At 41.4% G+C, this 21,932-nt stretch overlaps 1 protein-coding gene across 1 annotated transcript in view; it reads right to left on the bottom strand.

Annotated features, from left to right (window-relative positions):
• IDH2 (isocitrate dehydrogenase (NADP(+)) 2) overlaps positions 1–21,932 on the bottom strand; it is a 286,718-nt gene that overhangs the window by 156,438 nt on the left and 108,348 nt on the right. Inside the window, exon 7 of the mRNA XM_044078288.1 lies at positions 11,527–11,678. Coding sequence (XP_043934223.1) covers positions 11,527–11,678 — 152 coding nt within the window. The remainder of the gene's footprint in view (positions 1–11,526; positions 11,679–21,932) is intronic.

Raw genomic sequence — 21,932 nt, 5'->3', positions numbered from 1 at the left:
TCAGATTTTGTTTGCCGACATTTTTACCAGAAAGGAAATATCCAACATGCATAAATATAGGAGACATAACATTGTATGTATTCAATACAGAAAAAAAAACTATATGTGGAACTCAATATAAGCACAAAGAATGAACAGCTTATTCTTCCAAAAGTTTGTAAATACAAAAGATGGGGGTTAGCAGGTGGGAAGTTAAGGAAGAATGAAAATGGGCAAAATAGATGCAACATTATGGTAAGTACATAACTTCTTTATCTGAGGTTGTCAATTTTCATTCTATCCTCAACTGATGGGACAGAATCCCCAGCTACCTGTAATTCTGGGTGGACTCTATACTCACTCCTTTGACATTTTCTGTCTCACTGAAACTTGGCTGAAACCTGGTACTAAAGATAATGCAATACTTCCCTCTGGATATAACATATTGAGAATGGACCGCATAAAACGTAAGGGTGGAGGAGTAGCACTTGTTTAAAAATGGACTAAAAATCTCCTCACAACCTTCCAACCCATTAAAAGATGATAAAGCTGAAATCCTTACTTCTAAACTACAACTAAACCCTAATAAATCAATCTATATCATCTGTATCTACCTACCTCCTGGCAATAATTACACTACAATTGAGAATATCCTAAGTTGGATATCTTCTTCCTACCCACAAGAAACAATCATTTTAGGAGACTTTAATTGTGATTGGTCCTCTGTCAATACAAATAATCCTTCATCTCATATTAATCTTCATGGCTTTACTCAGACAATCAATAATCCCACAAGAATCAATAAACCCAATAACAAAGAAAGTATTCTAGACTGGATTCTTACTACCAAACAGCAACCAACATATACAGTAGGAACTTTGCCTGATGATGTAAGTGATCATTCCTTAACTTGCATCATAAGACAAAAGAGTGACATTAATTATAACCCTACCTACTGGGTCTCCCGTAGCAATAAACACTTCAACCCATTATTATTCCAAGCCTGTAACTGGAATCTTCTAAAAACCCTAACCCTTGAAGATGCTATCAAATATTTCAATACCAAATTCCTATCAATCCTTGACCAACATGCTCCAAAACGATCTATCAGAGTTAAATCGAAACCTGCCCCCTGGCTGTCCAAAGAGACAAGACAAAAAATACTATTTAGGAATAAATCTTGGGCTAAATGGAGAACTACAAAAACTACTTTAGACCAACAAGCCTTTAGACAGTTAAGAAATAGCACTAAAAAAGCTGTTTTTTTTTTAGATAAAAAGAACTATTACTGTAAATTACAGCAAACTCATCATAACAACCCCAAAAGGTTCTGGTCAACCTTAAATTCGCTCCTACACCCAGGCCACTCTAGTACACCTTCCCCTTTAGGGGCCGAAAAGAATACCTCACATCAAACTGCCAATGCCTTTAATTCCTTTTTCACAGATACCATTAATTCACTAGCGAGTTAACTCACAATAGACAAATCTAACCTTCACACCTGCACATCTGCTAATCTCCCTATATTCCAACTACAACCCATCTCTACTTCCTACATCCTAAAACTCATCCAAAAACTCAAACCTTGTACCCTATCTGCAGATCAGTTACCATCTGTATACCTTCAAAAAGCAGCTGAAGCAGTTGCTTATCCCATATCCCTCCTTATAAACAGAACCATCAATGAAGGAATCATCCCTGCTATCTGGAAATTTTCCCACATAATCCCTTTACATAAAGGAGGTAGCTCAAATGAGTATTCTAACTACAGGCCTATAGCACTCATCACCCTGAGCAAAAATTATGGAGAAATGTATTCATCATCAGCTAATGCACCACTTAACTCAATATAACTTACTAGCCAACTGCCAGCATGGCTTTAGGCCATTTCATAGCAATACAACAGCTCTCCTATCTTTTACCGAGTGTATCAATAGAAACCGCAATAATAGTATCCTGTCATCAGCACTCTTTATAGACCTGTCAAAAGCCTTTGACATAGTAAACCACAATATGCTCATAAAAACCCTTGAATCTCTCTCTCTAGATACCAAAGCTATTCAATGGTTCACTTCCTACCTTAGTAACAGGCAACAGGCAGTTCTCTGGGATAACACACTTTCATCCCTTCTGCCAGTCTCTCTTGGAGTTCCACAGGGGTTCCATCCTAGGACCTCTCCCTCTTCTCGTTATTCATAAATGACTTACATGTAGCAATACCTCAAGCTACATGTATTCAATATGCAGATGACTCAACACTTATATGCTCTGCTAACACCTCCTCTGAACTACAAACCTTAGCACAGAATGCATTTAGCACAGTTGAGGCATGGTTCTTGAAACGCTGCCTCCTTTTGAATGCCAATAAAACCAAACTCCTGCTCTTCAGGCCTAATAGTAAGTCCCCCCTCATAGACTTCTCTATTACTCCCAACAATGGCACACATATAGCCCCTGACTCTACCACTAAGCTGTTAGGTATTATAATTGACAATAACCTCACTTTTGATAATCACATTAATAACACTATTAAAACCGTAAATAGAAAACTTGGCTCCTTATATAGAATTAAAACCTTTTTAACTCCACAGGCCAAAATTACACTCGCTCACTCTCATCTTATTTCCACTCTTCTTTATGCTTCACCCATATACACTAACCTAAAGAAAAATAACCTCACTAAACTAGCAAATGCATACAATAGCATTGCTACATTTGCTACCGCAAACCCATTTAGAACTCACCACTGTCAGAATCTACAACCAAACTGGCTAGAACTAAAAAATACGCTATTACTCTCCCAACTTACCTTTGTTCATGGGATATTTTACCAACCAAAAAATACGCCTATACTTTCTGACCTTATTTCTCCCTATTCTAACCTAAATTCATTACGCTCCTCTAATAAACTTCTTGTGAAGCTAACTAAGTCCAATAACATAGCAGGCGACTCACTGTTCTCCAAAACCATAGGTAAATACTGGAATCTTCTACCTACCACTCTAACTTCTACTTCATCACCCTTCCTCTTTAAACAAAAGCTCAAACAACATCTAAAAACACTCTGGCTATGCCCATGCATCAATCCCGACTAATCTTATGATTCTGCTAATTACTCTTCTATTAACCACCCTCTCTTACCTCTCTCTACTCACTCCCCTTGAGTAGACAATCTCTAAAACAACCTTGTTAATTAGCCTCTGATATGAATTAATATAGAACTCTGTATGGTTTATATTTACTTAATCAATTATACTCTTCATGTATGTTTTACTAAAGTATAACTCCCCTATCTTGTACTGTAAATAAAATTAGAGTAAGTGTCCTTCCCAGTATATATTTTCAACTAGTATAATCTAGATTGAACCTTATTTATGTTTGTATTTTACTAACTACTTACTTTCTTTATGTAAATGACTTGTTTGTATTAACTTCAATGTGGAGCTTTTCTCCCCGGGCCTCTGCTGAAAATGGAAATGTATCCAGTTGGACTAGCCCGGTAAACAAATGTAAAATAAATAAATAAATAAAATAATAAAAAGGATATTCCTGAGCACAGCTGAATCAAATGATGCTCTACCTCTGGAGACTAGTACCAATTTGTAATGAGTAATGAAAGTATGGGGAGTAGCCCAAGTTGCTGCTGCACGCATCGTCCACGGACACCCTGGAAAGAAAAACTTAAGTTGCCATGGATCTAGTTGAATGAGCTCATATCGGTTATGATAAGGTAATAACCAATTTCTTATAGATAAAGAAAATACATGCGACTGCTTTACCCAATTCCAATTGTGCAAAGGAAACAAACTGGTCTGTACTTCTGATGTCTTTTTTTTCTATGCAAAAAAACATAATTGTCTGTAAACATCCAATAAATGTAACATATTTGCTTTTGTTTGCAAAATTAGGAAGAATACTGGCAAATTAGTGGACTGATTAATACTGAATTCTGAGACCACCTTGGGAAGGAAGGAGGCATTAGTTCAAAGCGTCTGGTATGGAGGTTTAGCAGAGAGCTTGAATCTCAAATTTGTCTAGCAGAGGTAATGACTACTAGAAAAACAAACAGCTTTCCAGTTTAAGATACTTAAGATCACATTTAACTGCTGGTTCAAAAGGGAATGTATTAGAGCTTACAGTACCAAAGTCAAATCCAGTGGAGGAGCAGGGTCCTTAAATGGAGGTCTCAAAAGTAGAGTGCCTCGCAAGAATGTTTTACACAATTTGAGAGAGGCCAATGATGAGCCTTCAAATCCAATGTGAAAATTTGATAATGCTGCTAACTGAACTTTACTGGTTGAGAAACTAGCCTCTTCTTTAAAAAGCAAGGCTAAAAACTCGAGCATATGTATAGGAGCTGAAAATGGCTCAACATGATTTTTCTGTCCAGCAAACAAATCTTTTCCATTTACTTGCATACAGTTTTCTTGTTGAAAGTTTATGGGAAGATAAAAGAACAGGTTAGACAGGGGGAGACAGCATCAGCTGTCTGGCTATTAAAGGAACTGGAGAAACCAGGCCATTCAGCCTGACATTTGAGATGTCGGGATGGATCATGCCCGTTGGGCGAGACAGGAGGTCTGGAGTCTGATCCAGGACCAAAGGTTGTTGAAGTGAGGCCAAGGGAAAGGAAACCAAATCTGTCTAGGCCAGTATGGTCCAATGAGTATGACTTTATTCTTCAACCTTACAGCTTTCTGTAGAAATTTTGGAATTAACCTCATTGGTGGGTAAGCATAAAAGTGTGGTGGGGGGAGGGCAACTGCGAAGTACAGCATCCCTTGGTGACTCCCCCTGTGGGAAGATTACACCAAAACAGGTGCTGCGTTTGGTGTTTAGGGGAGAAGCAAAAAGACTGCAGCAAGGCTAGCCCAATCCATGAAAAATCATTTTCATCAAGTTCTTGTTGAGAGACCACTAGTGAGGTAGAAGAATGCACCTGCTCAGTTTGTCTGCTATCATGTTCCACTTCCCTGGAATGTGTGTTGGTACAAAAAGCGGTTGGATGACATCTCCCACTGCCACACCTGAGTGCTTCTCAAAACGGGATATGATCTGGTCTCTCCTTGACTGTCGACATACCAAACTACTGACACTGACTGTTTCAACTGCAACAGTCGCCGAAAGGAGAGCATTTTTGAAGGCTTGCAACTTTAAAAGCACTGCTCTCATCTCTAGGATATTGACATGCAAGGTGGCCTCTTCAGGGGGACCAAGTGTCTTGGACTGTGTTCCCCAGAAAATGCCCATCCCCCAAATGGGATGCATGTGTGTTCACTAAGGCCTCGGGCTAAGGGGGAATGAATGGATAGCCTTGCAGAATGTGATCAGACTGAATCTGCCACCTGAGATCTCTCTTGCATGTCTGGGCAATTTGAATCAGAGTTGACATGGGTTGGTAAAGTATCTACCATTGTGTTGCCAACGTCCACTGCAGAATCCTCATGTAAAATTTGGCTAAAGCTACTAGTGTTATTGCCACTGACACTGATCCCAGAGCTTAAAGGACCAAGTGGGTTGAAATCTTGGTAATGTAGATTATTTTCCTGAACTGTGATCTTATAGTTTGAACACTTGAGGGAGGCATTGAAGCTACCACAGAGTTTGTTAAAAACTGCTCCTATGAATTCCAAACTGAGTTGGTTCTAGTGGAGACTTGTCATAGGTTATGGTTATCCCCAGATGAGAACAAGTCTGGAGAACAATTTCTTACCTATATGAATTGTTGGCCTCTTCTGGGCGGTAACGAGCCAGTCATCTAGGTATGGAAACAGCCAGAATCCCTGCCATCTCAAGTGAGCTGCTACTACTGCCATACATTTGGTGAATACCCTGGAGGCTGTGGTGAGACCAAAGGGCAGAACTTTGAAGTGGTAATGACAGCCTCCCAGCCGGAAGTGTAAAGTACCTTCTGGCTCGTCTGTTCATCTTTGCAGGATAGTACACATACTCAAAGTCTATTGAACACATCCAGTCGCCCTTAGCCAGAAAAGGGAAAATGGACTGAACCATGACCATCTGAAACTTGGTGCGTTGAACAGACTTGTTCAAATTGCTAAGATCCAAAATTTGTCTCCAGTCCCTGGTTTTCTTTGGCACTAAAAAGAACACTGAGTAAGTTCCAGATTGTACCTGGTCTGGTGGGACATCTTGGATGACATTTTTTCTAGCAGCTTTTATATTTTAATTGCTGCTGCTTCTTCCCTCTGATTGGGTGGAACATCACGGATTTTCCTTGAGATTGGGGGTGGAAAGGAAAAGGGCACTGTATAGCCTTTGGATAGAATTCTTTGCACCCAAGTTTCTAGCCAAGCTCTGGTGCAGGGATAAATGGACCCCCTATTGCCTCCAGATGGGACAATCGGGCCTCCTTTCAGGAGTGCTCATAAGGTCTGTTCAAGACTCCCATCTCTGGACTTCCGGTTTTGTGGGTCTACTCTGCAGCAGAGGCGTCGACCATTGGAGTTTCCCCCCTCTGCCACAGGGGAAGTTCCTCTACATGTGTTCCTGAAACACATCTTTAGAGCACCTCACCGATTCCTTGAAAACTATCTCTGAGGGGCCAAAAAACCGTATGCCCACTGCAGACAGGGTCTTTCCACCCTTCTCACAATTGGATAATGTATCCCTCACTTTGGGACCAAACAAAGGTGTGCTGTCAAAAGAAGCACCGACAAAGACTTGAAGGGCTCCGCAAAATCATATAAGCACATCCAGGCATGTCTCGTGATGGAAATGCCTGAACCCACTGCCTTTGAGGTTCCTTCAGCTACATTCAAAATGAGCCTCATGGATGAATTTGAAATAAATTGCGAGGTAGCCAACTGAGAAGTCACAGATGATTGGACCTCTGCAGAAATAGATCCTGAAAGGGTATTTGACACTTATCAAATACCACTGTAACCTTTTTAAAATGTGCCAAATAATTCAGTGCCCTTAAGGCAAAGGTCGCTGAAGCATAGACAAGCATCCCAAACCTGTCCATCACCCTAGACTCGCTGTCAGGGGGGGATGAACAGTAGAACTGTCTTCTGCAAGTTGCTTTTTGGTGGCCGCCGCCACAACCATGGCATCAATGGGCACCCTTTTGTCCCAAAACTCCTTATACGCAAGTGGCGTGATAATCTTGTTTGGTCTCCTGGGTGTGGATTCAACTGTGCCGGACACCTTCCATGCCCGCTGAGAGATTAACTCAATAAGCTTGTCAGTGTGCAGAGGAACCCAAGAAGTAGGCAGGTATCGAAAGCCTCCAGGAATACAGACTCCTCGGATGAAGGGTTGGGTGGCATCCAGCCACCTCTCGGCTTTAAGCCCTCGAAGCAAAATTAGAATAGACCAGATGTCTTTTTTAAAATATTAGGACAATAAGAAAGAAAAATTACCAGCAATGGTAATAACGGCTACACCAAGTGTAGAGGGAAAAGGAAACCGCTAATAGTATTTTAAAGTATGCACTGTATGAAAAAGAAAATAAGGAATAGTAACTATATAAAATGTAAAGTAAATTAGAAAATATTATGTTTATTTTCTAAACTATCTAAATCTTACCACTTAACTGAAAAAACACTCGAGAGCTATGGTCTACCACCTCTTTTGTGAAAAGCAGCAAACGAGATCCTAGTTTAAATTAAATTATAGTTGGTGCATTATGGGTAAGGGAAAGCTTTAATAATGGCAGAGACCGATCCAAACCCATCAGTTGAGGACAGAATCAAAATTGACATCAGATGATATTTTTGCTCTCTTGGGAGCCTCAGCATTCCTTTGCCTAGTGGTTTGGACTTGAATACTAGCTATTCTTGCTAAAAGATACCACTTGGGAGTTAATTTGCCCAAAGTGACCATCTCCACAGAAGTACAGTCTTTCTAAACGGGAGAAAAAGGCTGTTGGAAGCTGACCTGATATAGTCTGGACTGCTCCCAGGAATGGATGAAACTGTCTCTTTGCTTCCTCCTTCCCCCTAATCTTCCCTTCAATTCTCTCTTTTGGAAAGGCTGCTTTCTTTTCCCTTATTCCATATAAAAGGTCCTTTTCTCTTATGAAAATTCATACTATATTTGGTTAAGAAAGGGGGCAAACGCCTCTCCCATTGTCCATAACCTCTCCCTTTTCTACAGGCTTCACAGGCTTGTGGGCTAAACAGGAGTTCTTGATCCAAGGGTGTATAACAGTTTAGCTTTAATATCTTTTGCAAAAGGCACACTACACAACCATGTGTGCTTTTTGAGTGCAGAAGCAGCTGCTTTAGACATTGTATCAGCGGCATTCCAGGTACCGTTATTGCCACACTTACTCAGTTCAATGGCAGTCTGGACTTTAAAGGTCCCCCCCATGATATTCCTTTTCTGAATTATAAATTGTCCAAGATCTGCTTCCAAATATGCACTTGGCGCTTCAAGACATGTACTTGGTAATTCAGATCCCTGAAAGCCAGTACAGAAGAGGTATAGGCCTTCTTTCCATACCCATCCAGCAGTCTAAGTTTTGTCAATGGACAGTGTTCTTCCCAGGAGCAATTTTGCAGCTTTAGTACCCACCAGAGAAGGGATATCAGGATCTGCCTCAAGTTAATTATTAACAAAGGAATGTGGTCCTCCAACCATATAAAATCTGGTCTTCTCGAGGTTGGCTGTTGAGAGTCAAAATCTGGAAATTAGTCTTAATACATCCAGTACTGGAGGCAGTATTACTGATTTGGGAACAGGTTATAACCTAACCGCTCCAATCCAAGGTCCTCTTCTGTGCACCAGAAATCTCAGAGGCTTGCCTCTTAAAATGGCCCCTTATCAGGGCCAAGGTGTCAGTAAAGGTGAGGTACTCTGGTAAGGAACCTGGAGCAAAAGTTTCTGCACTATCTGTATAGTAATCTAGGGGTGAGGACATTTGTGACCTATAGGTCAGTCATCCTCCTTCTCCTCAGCAGAGTCCCAACATGGTCAGTCTTTTCCAGAATTGAAGGTGGAATCCCTACTCCTTTTTGAAGGACCTTCCACCTAAGTGGAAGGTCTGCTGTGCTTAGACTATCAACCTTGAAGTAAGCACAGAAAACCCTGAGCAAAACAGAATCCACCCACAGAAGAGAGTAGGTGGGAGGAGATGTATGGACCACTTGGTGCCTCGTGTCCTGATCTCTGATTCACCCAATGTGTGCACCCTGAGCTGTCTCACAGGATCTTCTTTGCCTCTGATGCACAGTCCTCCTCACAGACCATAAAAGCAAGGGTGGGGAGCCCTCCTCTAATAGATCACATCATAATTTTCCAACAGTGGCAAGCTTTACATCGCCATTCAACTTAGCATATTTTGTTTGGTGTGGCGTGCAAGAGTCATCTGACATGACAGCCCCCTTAGGGATGTCAGAATTAAGAGAGTGATCAGACATAACGCTCAGGGGCTATTCCAGCCCCAGCAAGTCACCAGCTACACCAAGTTGTTCATGGTTTCTACGTACTTCTCAGGCTGCAGTCAGAATTTACTTGAAAAGGCATCAGGAGGACTGCTATCAGATGACACAAAAGATTTAAGGATAAAAAGACACTAGTTTTGTTTTCATTTAAATGGGCTAGGATGACATCTCTTCCAACTTTAGTATTTGGCCCTGCCCCCTGCAAACATTGCACATGCTGTTGCTGTGTTAGAGGGCTACACAATAAACACACTGGATGCCTCATCTTTGAAGTTCATCTGTACTTCAAAGGGCACATTTATTCTGCTTGGGTGGCAGCTGGTGCACATAGTAAAACTGGGAACTAAAAAATAATCTGCTCAGAGCATATTGGGTGTTATTTTAGTTTCCTGACAAAGTTAAAGGATTTAGTTGCCTTTGATGGAAATGGTTACCCGTAACTCACTCCCAGCTTTACACTTTCTAATGGCGCGTTTAAGGTTTCTAATAGCTAGTTTAGAGGTGAGGAAATTGAAATTTCATAAATGTTCTCTCTTTTTGTTAAACAGTTTAGAGTAGTCTACCACAAGGATTTGATTTTAAACTTCCTTTTATATTTAGAACGGAGAGGGACAATCTCCTCAAAGCAGCTACTCGGGTATAAGTAGAAATCTAAGGTGTAGGCAGCAAATAGTTCTGGCGATGGTGTCAACAGGCTAAGGGTTACTTTGAAATTAGGTCACATATAAATTGTAACAAGTTTGCTTTTGGAAAATACCAGAAGACAGAAACAGATGTTAGTAAAAGAATGTCTATGATTCTAACATACAGCATGCATTCTAAAGCAATTAAACATAATAACAAATGGTATATCCTAGTAGGGAAAAAAGGAAACCAGGTAATTGCAAGTTCTTCAATGCACTTAACCAAGGGAGAGACATACTTGAAAATTTTATGGGGGGTGGGGACACAATTTGGAGGTAAACAAGTGTAAGCCAAAGTGTGGTACTTAAAGCTGTGACTTCTGCTCTCACAGCAAGGTGCATCTATCAGAATCAGTCAAGAGTTTCAACCTAGAGAAAAATTCTAGCCCAAACTCAGACACTCCCATTGCAGTTCAAAATGTACCGTTTACAATACTGAACACCTTTCATGTAATTTATTCCATGTGGGCAGAACCTCTTCAAAACAAGAGTTGTAAAACTTATAATACATAGAGAACTGGAAGAAAGGACATACACTTTCAACCCACATGTGGTATGTACAAACTATTGCTAAATAAAAAGGAATTTAAAAAAGTAATGTCTGAAAGCCAGGTAGGCTTAATGAAGCATAAAATATTTTAGGAGCACTACGAGAAAAATGAACTGAATTTTCATTGATGTTACATGCATTCCTTCACTTCCTATTTTATAAGGATCCATAACACTGCAAAGAGGCAGATTTCTTTACAGAATGGTTTATGAGAATTGAATTGTGTGGGCTGGTTTAAAATGGTGTTTACGGGACTAAGTAAACCCAATAAATCCTTGTGCAAATTTAAGTAACACCAGCCTGATGAAGTTCTGCACAGAGTGGAAGACAGTTTACTGCTGCTTTTTGGTGTGTTTTGCACTTTTTCACGGTTAAAAATGCCTTTTCATGGGAATACGTTCCCTGCACTTTTATCATTCTTAAAACAGTTTAGGCTAAACACAAACTCAAAATATATAAGCACAAATATGCATACACAAGCAGCCAAATGCCTATTAAGCTTGTAAGATTTAAATTGTGGAATATACAAGAAAATACTATGCAATGATTGGAAAATGAACCAGTCTAGCAGTTCCAGAACTCCTTTACAATGTACATCGGCAAAACTAGCAGAAAAATAAACAAGCAAACAGAAAAATAATCATAAAATACAAAACCCATATAAAACACCCTCATGCCACAGATCTGAAACACCTTCTAAAGTCTCAGTATACAAGTGGAATAACCCAAAAGAATAAAGTCAAGAAAAGTGAATTTAGCAGGCAATACTTAGATTTATTAGCTCGGATTACTTTCTGCTGTGTTTCTAACAATTTCATGCTGAACACAGCTTCACAGCTTCAGTAGAGAAGTAATCTAGCAGTTAACAGTTGCTTCAAAGTTACAGGACAATAAACCCTCATCTTACCTTGGGCTAGAATGTCAGACTGAACATCCCCATCGTAGTTCTTACAGGCCCAAACAAAACCACCACTGGACTTCAGTACCTGCGCTACCATATCATCTATTAAGCGGTGTTCGTACCAAATCTTCAGTCTGTCAAAATCTGGCTTGTAATGCCTATAAATTGGGGAGGGGGAGAACGAAAAGTATAGTGATGTAATATACAATCCACAGCATTATTTCTGATTCACGTTCTTAAAGTCATTATCAAAAAGATATGGCACAAGCAAAACGGCTCTTACAATCAAAAGTAGTAGTCAATCCATGAAGCTCTTCTAATGTACGCATACAAACACATTATACTTCTATATTAGTTCCAAGCCATGATAATGGGTACACATCAAAGTCCCAGGAAGAAAACGAATATCAAAAGCTGGGAAAACACCTACTATAAAAGTATGCCTCAAAGACATTTTATTAAAGCAAGTCCCTTGCACAATTTTTCACTAAGGGACAATCTCAAAACGCATCAGCACTAACCAGAATTGCTCCCTTCCTTAGCACTATGAAATGCAGAACACACAAATGATTATTGTAATCCTATATAGCAACACTGCAAAAATTTGCCCATTTACAGACAGTTGATAAATGTGACTGAATGTCAGGTGGATACAAGCACAGAAACCTTTTTAAAATGCTGCATAAGAAGGTGACTTTAAAAATTATATGTATGTTCTAGGGAGGAACCCAGAAACCTAGGTGTAAACCAATGCCATTGTATGCCAATGCCAAATAGGTTTATCAAACCTAAAAAGCTTGCTCGGATGTGTGCTTTCAAAAATGTACAGTACTGAACAAATGTAACATGTAAACCATTTACAACTTAAAAAATGTGTAAATGGCCACAAATATAAAACACTAAGTGCAATGACGATATACAGAGGATTTTCCATACTGGAGAAAAGAGAGACAGAAGCTTTATTGTTGAAGGGCCTGCTCTTCAAAAGATCTACAGCTATAGTAAGTATTTTGCATAACTGGACCATCTTCATGAAAGGGTACTGAAAAAGTAAATTCTTCGGTAGAAACCTTTGCTGCGCCTTTTAATTAAGAGATTAAAAGCGCATTCCATTATGTGTTAGAATTATCCCACTATTGCTATAACAGTACGTGCTGAAATGAAAAGAAAATGTATATAACCGTGTCAAGATGTAAAGGATCCATTTTTAAAATAAACAGACAATATTACCACCTTCAAGACATGTCAGGTATAATTATTTTGTTAGCACCTTTACTTGTAGGAACTAAATTTATCTACCGCTTCCTATTACTATGGAAGGAAAATCCCACATGGGAAAAGTCTCATTCTATTAATTAGCGTGGCTCCTCCCTCCCACAGTAACAGGCCATGTCCTAGTATTATGGGATGCAGCCTTTCAATACTGGCTACAGTGCTTACCTTGTTCATCTGACTACAGAAAAAGGAAATGGATCTCAACACATTTGCAGTCAGTAGAACAATATGCACCATCCACAACAGTGATGCATTAATTTTTCTTTAAGGTGATCAATGGTGGGAGAGTAAATGAAAGAAGCAAATACATTACTGTTATTAGTACACATGCATATAAGAGCAGCAAGCTGAAGCTCATTACTTTCACTTTGATCAAACAAACAAGACTAGCAAAATATTCTAAAAGTGGTAGTTCTATGCAAAGGAGGCGAGGGAAGCACAGTGTGTGAAAGCAAACGGACACTTCTTGACCACTATTAAACTATAGCTCAGAGGGATGGGGGTGAGGATGGATTACTCTCGACAAGTCTGGCCTGGAAACCTTCCCGATGCTAAATCTTATTCATTTTATGAATGCACCACAGCAATGATACTTTTGGCTACCACCTACAGTAGCTTAAAGGACATATTTCAATGTTCTACTACATGGTAAAGAATACTGTGAAACTATGACCCTTACAGTCTAACAGGACAAGTGGTATCAAACAGTGGAAAAAGATTTCTAGATGCTGCCAAACCCGGAGAATAAGTCACATGATTAAGCCCTGCATTTTCTTACCATCAGAATCTTTATTATGGCATCAATAAAAACATCAATCTTAAGAATCAACCAATTTCAAAACACTGAAAGTAGAATAGAAATCACAGTATGAAACAGTACAGTTATGTAAGAACTTACCATAACAGTAGACTTCCTAATGACCACTGTTGTAGTATTCCAAACAGATGGGTTTTCACTGCTGATGTCCAGCCAGGGTACCAAAGCTTTAAATCTTCTCTAGAGCACATGCCCAATGTATGAACTCAGCCTGCAAATGTGGAAGTATATTAATAGACGTACAAGCGTAAATCATAACACTTTCACTAAGGAAGCAGTATGATGTCATCTGAGAAACAAGTAGCTAGCTAGGAGGGGTGAAGGAAATGAGAGAGTCCCCTCGATGCTAAGGTCAGTCATACAGGGCAGGTTTAAGGAAAAACAGCTAAACTAGAAAAGGGCAAGGAGGTTGAGAAGGAATAATGCACCAGTGATCAGTAGGACATCTACGGTTATGGTAACTTCTTGCACAACTGTGCTATGTCCCGACTAAAATCACTGCTGCAGTATTCCAAACAGATGGATGATTCACGAATCTTAAGGGAACAGAAGGTTGAGAATGATGAGAAATGTGCAAGAGTTCAGAAAGAACTAACCTAGCAAAGGCAGCTCTGAACCTTGGGGGGGGCATCTATTCTGCAGTGTTTAGTGAATGTGTGCAAAAGAGGTAATCACCAAGTGTAGTACCTCGCAGGATGTGCAGTAGCAAATCCCGCCCCAAACAAGCCTCCAACCGCATGGACCCCACACCCACATGAACATTAACAGGCAGCATCAGTATGAATATTCAAAGCATACAACTATGTAGTTGTTTAGTTGAATCAAGTCAGACAAACATGTTTATTCACACAACTAAAACATACATTTTTACAGACTTTAATACTTGCAAAGATGCAGGCTGAGTACTCAAATTACCGTGTTATTATTTTTGTGCTTACTGCCGGCTTCATATGCTGATGCCTAGTAGGTTTTGGACTTTGTGATTGCACAGTATGTAGAATGTGGAAATCTGCATTATTATTTTAGCGATTAATGCCAGTTATTACTTGTGTTTTGGGAACTTTATATTTTTTGGACTTAGTTGTACTGCGTATAGTACACAGTTGTTTTGGGAACGTTTGTGTAGTGATTTACTGACTAGACACAGTATCAAGACTGTGGAAATTAGCATGCCTGTCACTCAAACTTGTTTTTCCCCTGCCAATCAATCAGTTAGGCCACGCCCAAAGCTGCACAGAACTACCTGCGAGGTACTACACTTGGAGATTACCAAAAAAGACAGGTAGCACCTTCCAAGACTGCTTTGTAATCACCTACTTTTTAGAAGGCAAGACAGGTCACTGGTCTGGTAGAATGAGCCCATGGAAAGCAAGTCAAGGATTTGCCATGGTTCAAGTAGCAAAAATAAAAAAAAAACTTACAAATCCAGCTTGCAATGGTTTGTTCAGATATTGGCCGACCCAGTTTAGAACTGATGAGAGAGACAAATGGTTGGTCTGATTTACAGATGGACTCAGTCTCATCCAAATAAAACCCAAGCAGTCTGTGCACATACAAGGAATGGAACAGTTCCCCCTCCCCCAGTTCTGTGGTCTGGGAAAAAGTGGGTAGACTGGTTAACAGACATTTTATCACTTTAGGCATGAAAGAGGGGTTTAATCCTCAGGGGCACTCTGACCTTGTGAACAATAAGAAAAGGTGGGACAGCTGTGAGTTCCTGTAGTTCCGAGACTCTCCTAGCAGAAGTCTGAGCCAGCAACAGAATAGTTTTCCAGGGGCAGAATTTGTGAGTAGAAGCAGCTGGTTAGTTGGTTCAAAAGGAGGAAGAGTGAGTTTTTCTAACACAAAGTTGCGGTCCCATAGTAGGAGAACAGGTTTCTTCCAGGGGAGGTGGGAGGTTAAATGTAGAACCTATGTTAGAAACTGTTTGATCTCTACCTGGACATCACAGGCGGACTGAGGGGGAGGCAGGCTGAAATGGCTGAAACTTGGGCTTTAATAGAGGAGTATGCCAGACCACTTTTCAAGAACTCACACGTAATAAGACAAGAAGAAACTCTGACTTAATGTGGTCCTGATTATTTGCATGACACTATACAAGAAATCTTTTCCTTTTGGCCATGTAGATTTTCTTGTGGAGGGTCTCCTTGCCTCCTGAAGAACCCACAGCACATCCTCAGAAAAATGGTGTCTGGAAAGGATCAAACTCCTTTCATCCAAAGGCTTAGGTTGAGGGTTGATATGAAGTAGTTAGCCCTTCTATTGTGTCATCATGTCCACTTTGTGGGGTAGCTTGTGGTGGTTGCCCCTGGCTAAACGAAATAGAAGGGGAACCAGCACTGCTTTGGCTAAACGGGAGTCACCAGTAGAATCTTTGCTTTTTCTTTTTGGAAGAAGAAGTGTGTGTCTGTCTGTGTGTCTGTCATATAAAGAAACTTCTCAGTTCCCCAAAAAGACAGGGCTTCTGTCCTCCATGACAAGGGACAAGAAGTCCTTGGGCAAAAAAAGGTGAGCTGACTGATACTCTATAAAGCAAATAAGTCTATTTGTGGCTGATACTCTATAAAGCAAATAAGTCTATTTGTGGTTTTCTTCATGTATGGACTACATCTAAGACTGGTCTGTTGAGAGTCCATTTGTGTGGGTCTTCAATGGACCTGCTCAGACAGTCTGCCAGGATGTTGTTCAGTGATGGCCCAACACAATCTGAGCCATATGGCATTGCTTGTTTATGTACCACTTGACTGTAGTACTACCTGAATACTAAAGGGGCCCTGGTTTCCAGAGGTGGGTGAAAACTTTTAAGAGCTTAGAAGAGAACACATCTCTTTTAGGGTGAAGTGTTCTTCCTTAAGGGCAGATTGCCAGTGGCCCTGAACCTTGTGGATGTCCATTCAAGCTCTCCCAAGTCACGTCTGAGGTGTCTGCATACATTTTTTGAACTGGAGTATGTGCCTTGAAAGGCATTCCTGGATTAAGGCTTACCTGTGTTACCTACCATAGAATCTCCTTGTTACAAGGCATGAGGGTCATCTGTGTGCATAGGTGGTGAGAGTGTTGGGACCATACATTTTTCACATACCACTGAATTTTTCCCCGATAACCAACCATGCTAAAGGAAGCATTGGTATGGTTGCTGTTATGAATCCCAGTGCTCTTAAATCTCCATGGCTGAACAGACTTTGATGGAGGTTAGGGACTAAAGTTAACTAAGTTTTACATCTTTTCCTGAGGCTAGACAGCTTGCATCTCTTTGGTGCCCAATCTGCAACCCAGGAAAACTAGGCTCCGAGTGGGCTACATGGGGGATTTGAAGTTAACAGTGAAACCCAATTTCACGAGAAGGCTGACAGTGAAACGTTGGCACTGAAGCAAGATCTGAGGCAGAGGGGTCTGGATAAGCATATCTAGGTAGGGAAATATTTGAATACCCAGAGTTCCTGCTAAATCTATAATCGGTGCTAGGCACTTAACATTTGTTAACTGGGAAAGTCCGACTAGGACAAAGCCTATTTTCAGTGAATGCCTGTGCGGGAGAGAATCTGGGTCTACATATCAAACTATCCAAGGTTTACCTTGATGGTGGCATGGGTACTACTCTGACATGCAGAGGAAGTTTGTTTCCGTGGTACGGGATATATGTTGGAATATGAATCTATCATGTCAATGTACCCTATTTATCTGTAGATGGTTTAGTTCCTTTTAACAATATCTGATGTTCCATTAGGTTTGTGAAGGCAGAGGAGCCCAAACATGGTTGGATCTTTCAAGTCAAGAAAGGCTAGACATAGATCTCCATGGATGTGCCTGTAAGAAACTGAGTACAGAGAAGGGGCTGCCAAACTCTTGATAACAGATTCCTCTGATCTTTTTAGTTATGAATCTCTGTTATCTCTCTCAAGTTCCATGATATGCTTAGATAAATACATCCCAAAATGCGCATTATATTCAATAACAGATCTGACAAGACAGGAGTAAAAGGGAATCAACACTTCTTTGGTACTAGTGGAGATGCCTTTGGAAATTAAATGAGCCAGATAAAAGACTTTCTGAATTACTGTGTAGACACAATGGACAAATGAAAAGGAATCAACAAGAATACCCAGATCCCTTACAATAATGTCCGATTGGAGGGATGCATCTTCTAAAAGGTAAGGAAAATTGTTTTGTTTACCAAAATGAACTATGCTACATTTATTTATTGTTTTACATTTAGAGACAACTGTCCTTGTACCAATTTTAACATGGTCAAAGCAATTCTGAGTCAGCTGAAGATTAATTTACAGTAATCTGCAAACTTAGTTAACTATAGGCCAGATGTGCTGGCCTGAACGTCTGAGAAATATATGCCAAATAGGAGAGAGCTCAAAACTGAGCAGGAAGGGAAAGCATCTTGAAAGTGGGAACCTCAAGGAAGGTGCTGAGCAAACAGAGCTCCAGTATGGATCTCCACTGCCTTTCATTTCTGGAACCAGAAACTGTCTGAAGTAAAATCCTTGTCCCACAAACTGGGGAGGGACTAGTTCAAGCGTGCCTTGTCCTTACATTCACTGCTGCTGTATTCCTTACGAATGAGTATTCCCTGCCGTGAAAGCTCTCCATCTGACCAGTTTATAAAAGTCTACCATTGCTTTAAGGTACGCTGAACATCACCTGCGCACTCCTTGTGCAAGGTAGGGCACAAAGGTGACGTTCAGGCATACCATCCTCAGAACTTCTTTGCCGCTAGTCCTAATGCTGTTTTAACTGCTGGTCTGTTGCACACATCAATTTTTTTTTCCGTTTTTCTCTGTTGGCTTTTCTGTGCTTACTCCCGTTTGCTAGAGTCCCCACAGTTGCAGACTGTGCTTACTCCCGTTTGCCAGAGTCCCCACAGTTGCAGATAAGTACCCATTTGGGTTTTTGGTTACTACTTCTGTTTATTTTGTGCTGTTTGGGGGGTTTAATGCCATCCAGGAAGGGTAAATGCCAGTGTGGGAGACGGATTCCCATAAATACCGCTACGATCAGTGTCTTTTGCATTGGTGCTGCTCACGACCATACATCTTGTTCAATTTGTCAGGAGTTTGTCCCCAAAACTCTTTGCAGTAGTCTTTCTTCCCTCTCCTTGTAACTTGAGAACCAGCGACTTAAGCTTCTTGCTACAGGTACTATGGATGGAACTTCCTGCCTCGAGGGTCAGCCATCTGGGAAGAAGGTGCATAAGGTAAGACTTAAATCTTCTGCTGCCTAGCCTCTGCCAGGTGTTTCTCCTGAGGTTATTATGTGCCCAAAGGCTCACAACGGTTGTTTTGTCGGATTCTTCTACCACGTCTGGGTTGGAAGCAGATGAGGATCTGGCAGGCAGCATGTCCGATGAGGCCTTGCAATCATCCCGTTTGGGCGTTCAGAGTGAATCACAGCTGACTGTTTCTGAAGGGTCTAGTGGGGTTCCGCAGTTTCTCTTTAGGGAAGAGGTTCCTACTGTGGTTGTGGAATGCTGTCCTCTGTCTGGGCCTTCTCAGGTTTTTAGGACGGCTGTTCCTGTAAAAAAAAGGAAACAGAAAGCCAACCATGTTTCTTCTGCTCCTAGGGATCCAGAAAGTGAGTGGCAGGCCTTTAATCAGGGGTTATTTAATGCTTTACTGTCCTTGCGGCCTCCTCAAGGGGTTTCAGTTCCTGTTCCTCCTTGGTCCACCTCTTCCACTAAAAGACCCAGAGAATTGCTACAGGTCTGAGGAGGATTCCTTCTGAGGATATTTCCTTTGGGGACATTGTCTGTAGGATGATGGAATTTAAATGGGATTGTGTCCAGGTTTTGGATACCTATAAGAGGTACTATGAGTTACTGCAGATGGCATCTCCTAAACCTGCGGCCATTCCTCTGGTCTTGCTTGCTTTATTGGATGCTTTTTCCACTGCCTCTAAAGCGCCGGATTATCTGCCCCCCCACACACACACACACACGAAGTCTGATAGGAACAATCCTTAGGCATCCTATAAAACCTTTTTGCTTAAATGCCCTGCTGCTGACCACTCTGTGCTGGTCTGTAGCCTCTGATAAGCCATCCCAATTGCTTCCTTCATCCACTTTACTGCCTTTTGACAAGAACAGGTGGACCATGGATAGGCTGGGTAAGAAACTCTTTTTAGGGCTATTAATTATCAGACCCATATCTCTAGGTATGTCTTGGCTCTTCTTTCCCAGGCTTATCAGGTTCTTTCTGATCTTCCAGACTCAGAGTAAATCTTCTGCTCTTTCCTTGCTTGGGACTTCCTCTCAGGTAGTTCATCATTCTATCAAATGTATTTATGATGAAGCAGATGCCTCTTCAAGGGCTGCTGCTTCTGGTTCTGTTTTGAGGAGATATTCATGGCTTCGGCTTCAACCTTTGCCGATGACATTAAGGCAAGCTGCTGAATGATCCTCTGGATAATACTCTTATTTGCTGAAGCAGCTGCTGCTTTATTTTTTAAGTCTCTTCAAGACAAGGGAAGGCTTTATAGGAGCTTAAGCATGTCCGTTTCTCCAGTGCCTAAAATTTCAGCGGAATGTCCCTTCTAAGACAGCCTTTGTTTGTAGGCAGTCTCGCCCACCTTCTAAAGGTAAAAAGGGTAGTAAAATGACTTCTCCTGCTAAGGCCACTTAGACTGCAAAGATTCTTAAGTCTTCCTTTCCTGAAACCAGGTACTGTCTGACTATCCACCCATTCCCAGCCACATTTGTCTTTCTCTTTGCATCTTCTTTTCCTGTTTGGCTCCGGATCACCTGGGATTCTTGAGCTCCATCAATCATTCGTCGGGGGTACTTCATGGTCTGGATTTCCCACACTCCTTTTATGGGCATTCCTCAGCCTCCTCGGGAAAAGTTTCCTTTTTTCTCAGAAGTCCTTCAGGACCTCTTGTCTCAGGGTACTATTCAAGAAGTGATTGTGCCCCAAAGGGGGAAAGGGTTTTATTCAGGAATATTTCTAGTGCCCAGAAAAGAAGGTCCTATGAGACCTATTCTAGACCTCTCCCATCTGAACACCTTTTTGAAGGTGCCTTCCTTTCAGATGTTGTCCCTTCAGTCCCTTTTTCCTCTCTTGCTCCCTCAGGCCTTTTTGGTGTCTCTGGACCTCAAGGATGCTTATCTCCATATTCCAATCCATCCTCTTTTCAAGAGATTTTGCATTTCTCTGTTGCTTCCTGGCATTCTCAGTTCTCTGCTTTGCCCTTTCTACTTGCCCAAGGGTGTTCACCAAATGGCTCGCTCTTGTGATTGCCTTTTGCAGGTTTCAAGGGATCCAAATCTTTATTTGGACAACCTGCTAATTCAGGCTTCTCCAGAGGTCCTTTTGCAAAGTCTTCATTTTTACCATTTCTCTTTAGAGCCCAGAGTTCACAATAACCTTCAAAAAGCCTTCCCAGATTCCTTCTCAGGATCATGTCTTTGTGGGTTGCAAGTTTCAAAATGGTGCCAATGCTGGCATCCTTGCCTCCTCCAAAGGCATTAACTCTCATTTCTTTCTTTCAAACTTCTCTTCCCCTGGCCTCCATTTCAGCCAGGGAGCTTTCATGGCTTCCACCATTCCGATGCTTCCTCTGGCTAAACTCCAAATGAAGTTCCAGTGGTTTCTTAGGTCCAGTGTGGTTTCAAGCATGTGGATCCTCTGGACTTTCCTGTTCCACTTCTCCCGTGTCTCAAGAAAGAACTTATGTGGTGGGTTCAGCAGTTGTCCCTGAATCTGGGACTCCCTTTTCAGTCTCCGCTTCCCTCTAAGGATCTGTTCATAGACTCTTCAGATGTGAGATGAGGAGCAATATTTGGCTCCCTGAGGGTTCAGAGAGTGTGGTCACCTTGTCAGAGGAAGAAGCACATCAAAGAGATGAGGGGTCTTATGCTGGCTCTTCAGGCCTTTCATCCTCTCTTCTCTGCAGGGGCTCTCAAACGGTATTCACATCAATACCACAGTCATGTGGTATATCAACAAACAGGGGGGGTACGACATCCTACCGTCTTTGCCGGCTGGCACTTCTGTTATGGGATCTGGCTATCCAATATCATGAGACTCTTCAGGCAGTTTACATTCCTTCAGATCACAAGGTTGGGCCAGACAATCTGAGCAGGTCCTTCACTAAATCCCATGAATGGATGCTTCACAGGGATGTCTTTCTGGACATTGTTCAGAGGGGAGGCAAAGAGATCCTCTTGAGGAGTACCCCCACTGGTGAACAGAGAACTTCTTCCGTTTTGTGCCAGAGTCCCAGGTCCTCTGGTATGGAAGATGGATGCCCTCATTTTCTTGGAAGGGGATGTTTCTTTATGCATTCCCTCCCCTTCCTCTCATTCAGACAGTCC

Source organism: Protopterus annectens, chromosome 7.part0, assembly GCF_019279795.1.
Source record: "Protopterus annectens isolate FY-2018-M chromosome 7.part0, PAN1.0, whole genome shotgun sequence".
Taxonomy (NCBI): domain Eukaryota; kingdom Metazoa; phylum Chordata; order Ceratodontiformes; family Protopteridae; genus Protopterus; species Protopterus annectens.
Note: the sequence above shows the minus strand (reverse complement) of the source record. Positions and strands in the feature narration are given on the sequence as shown.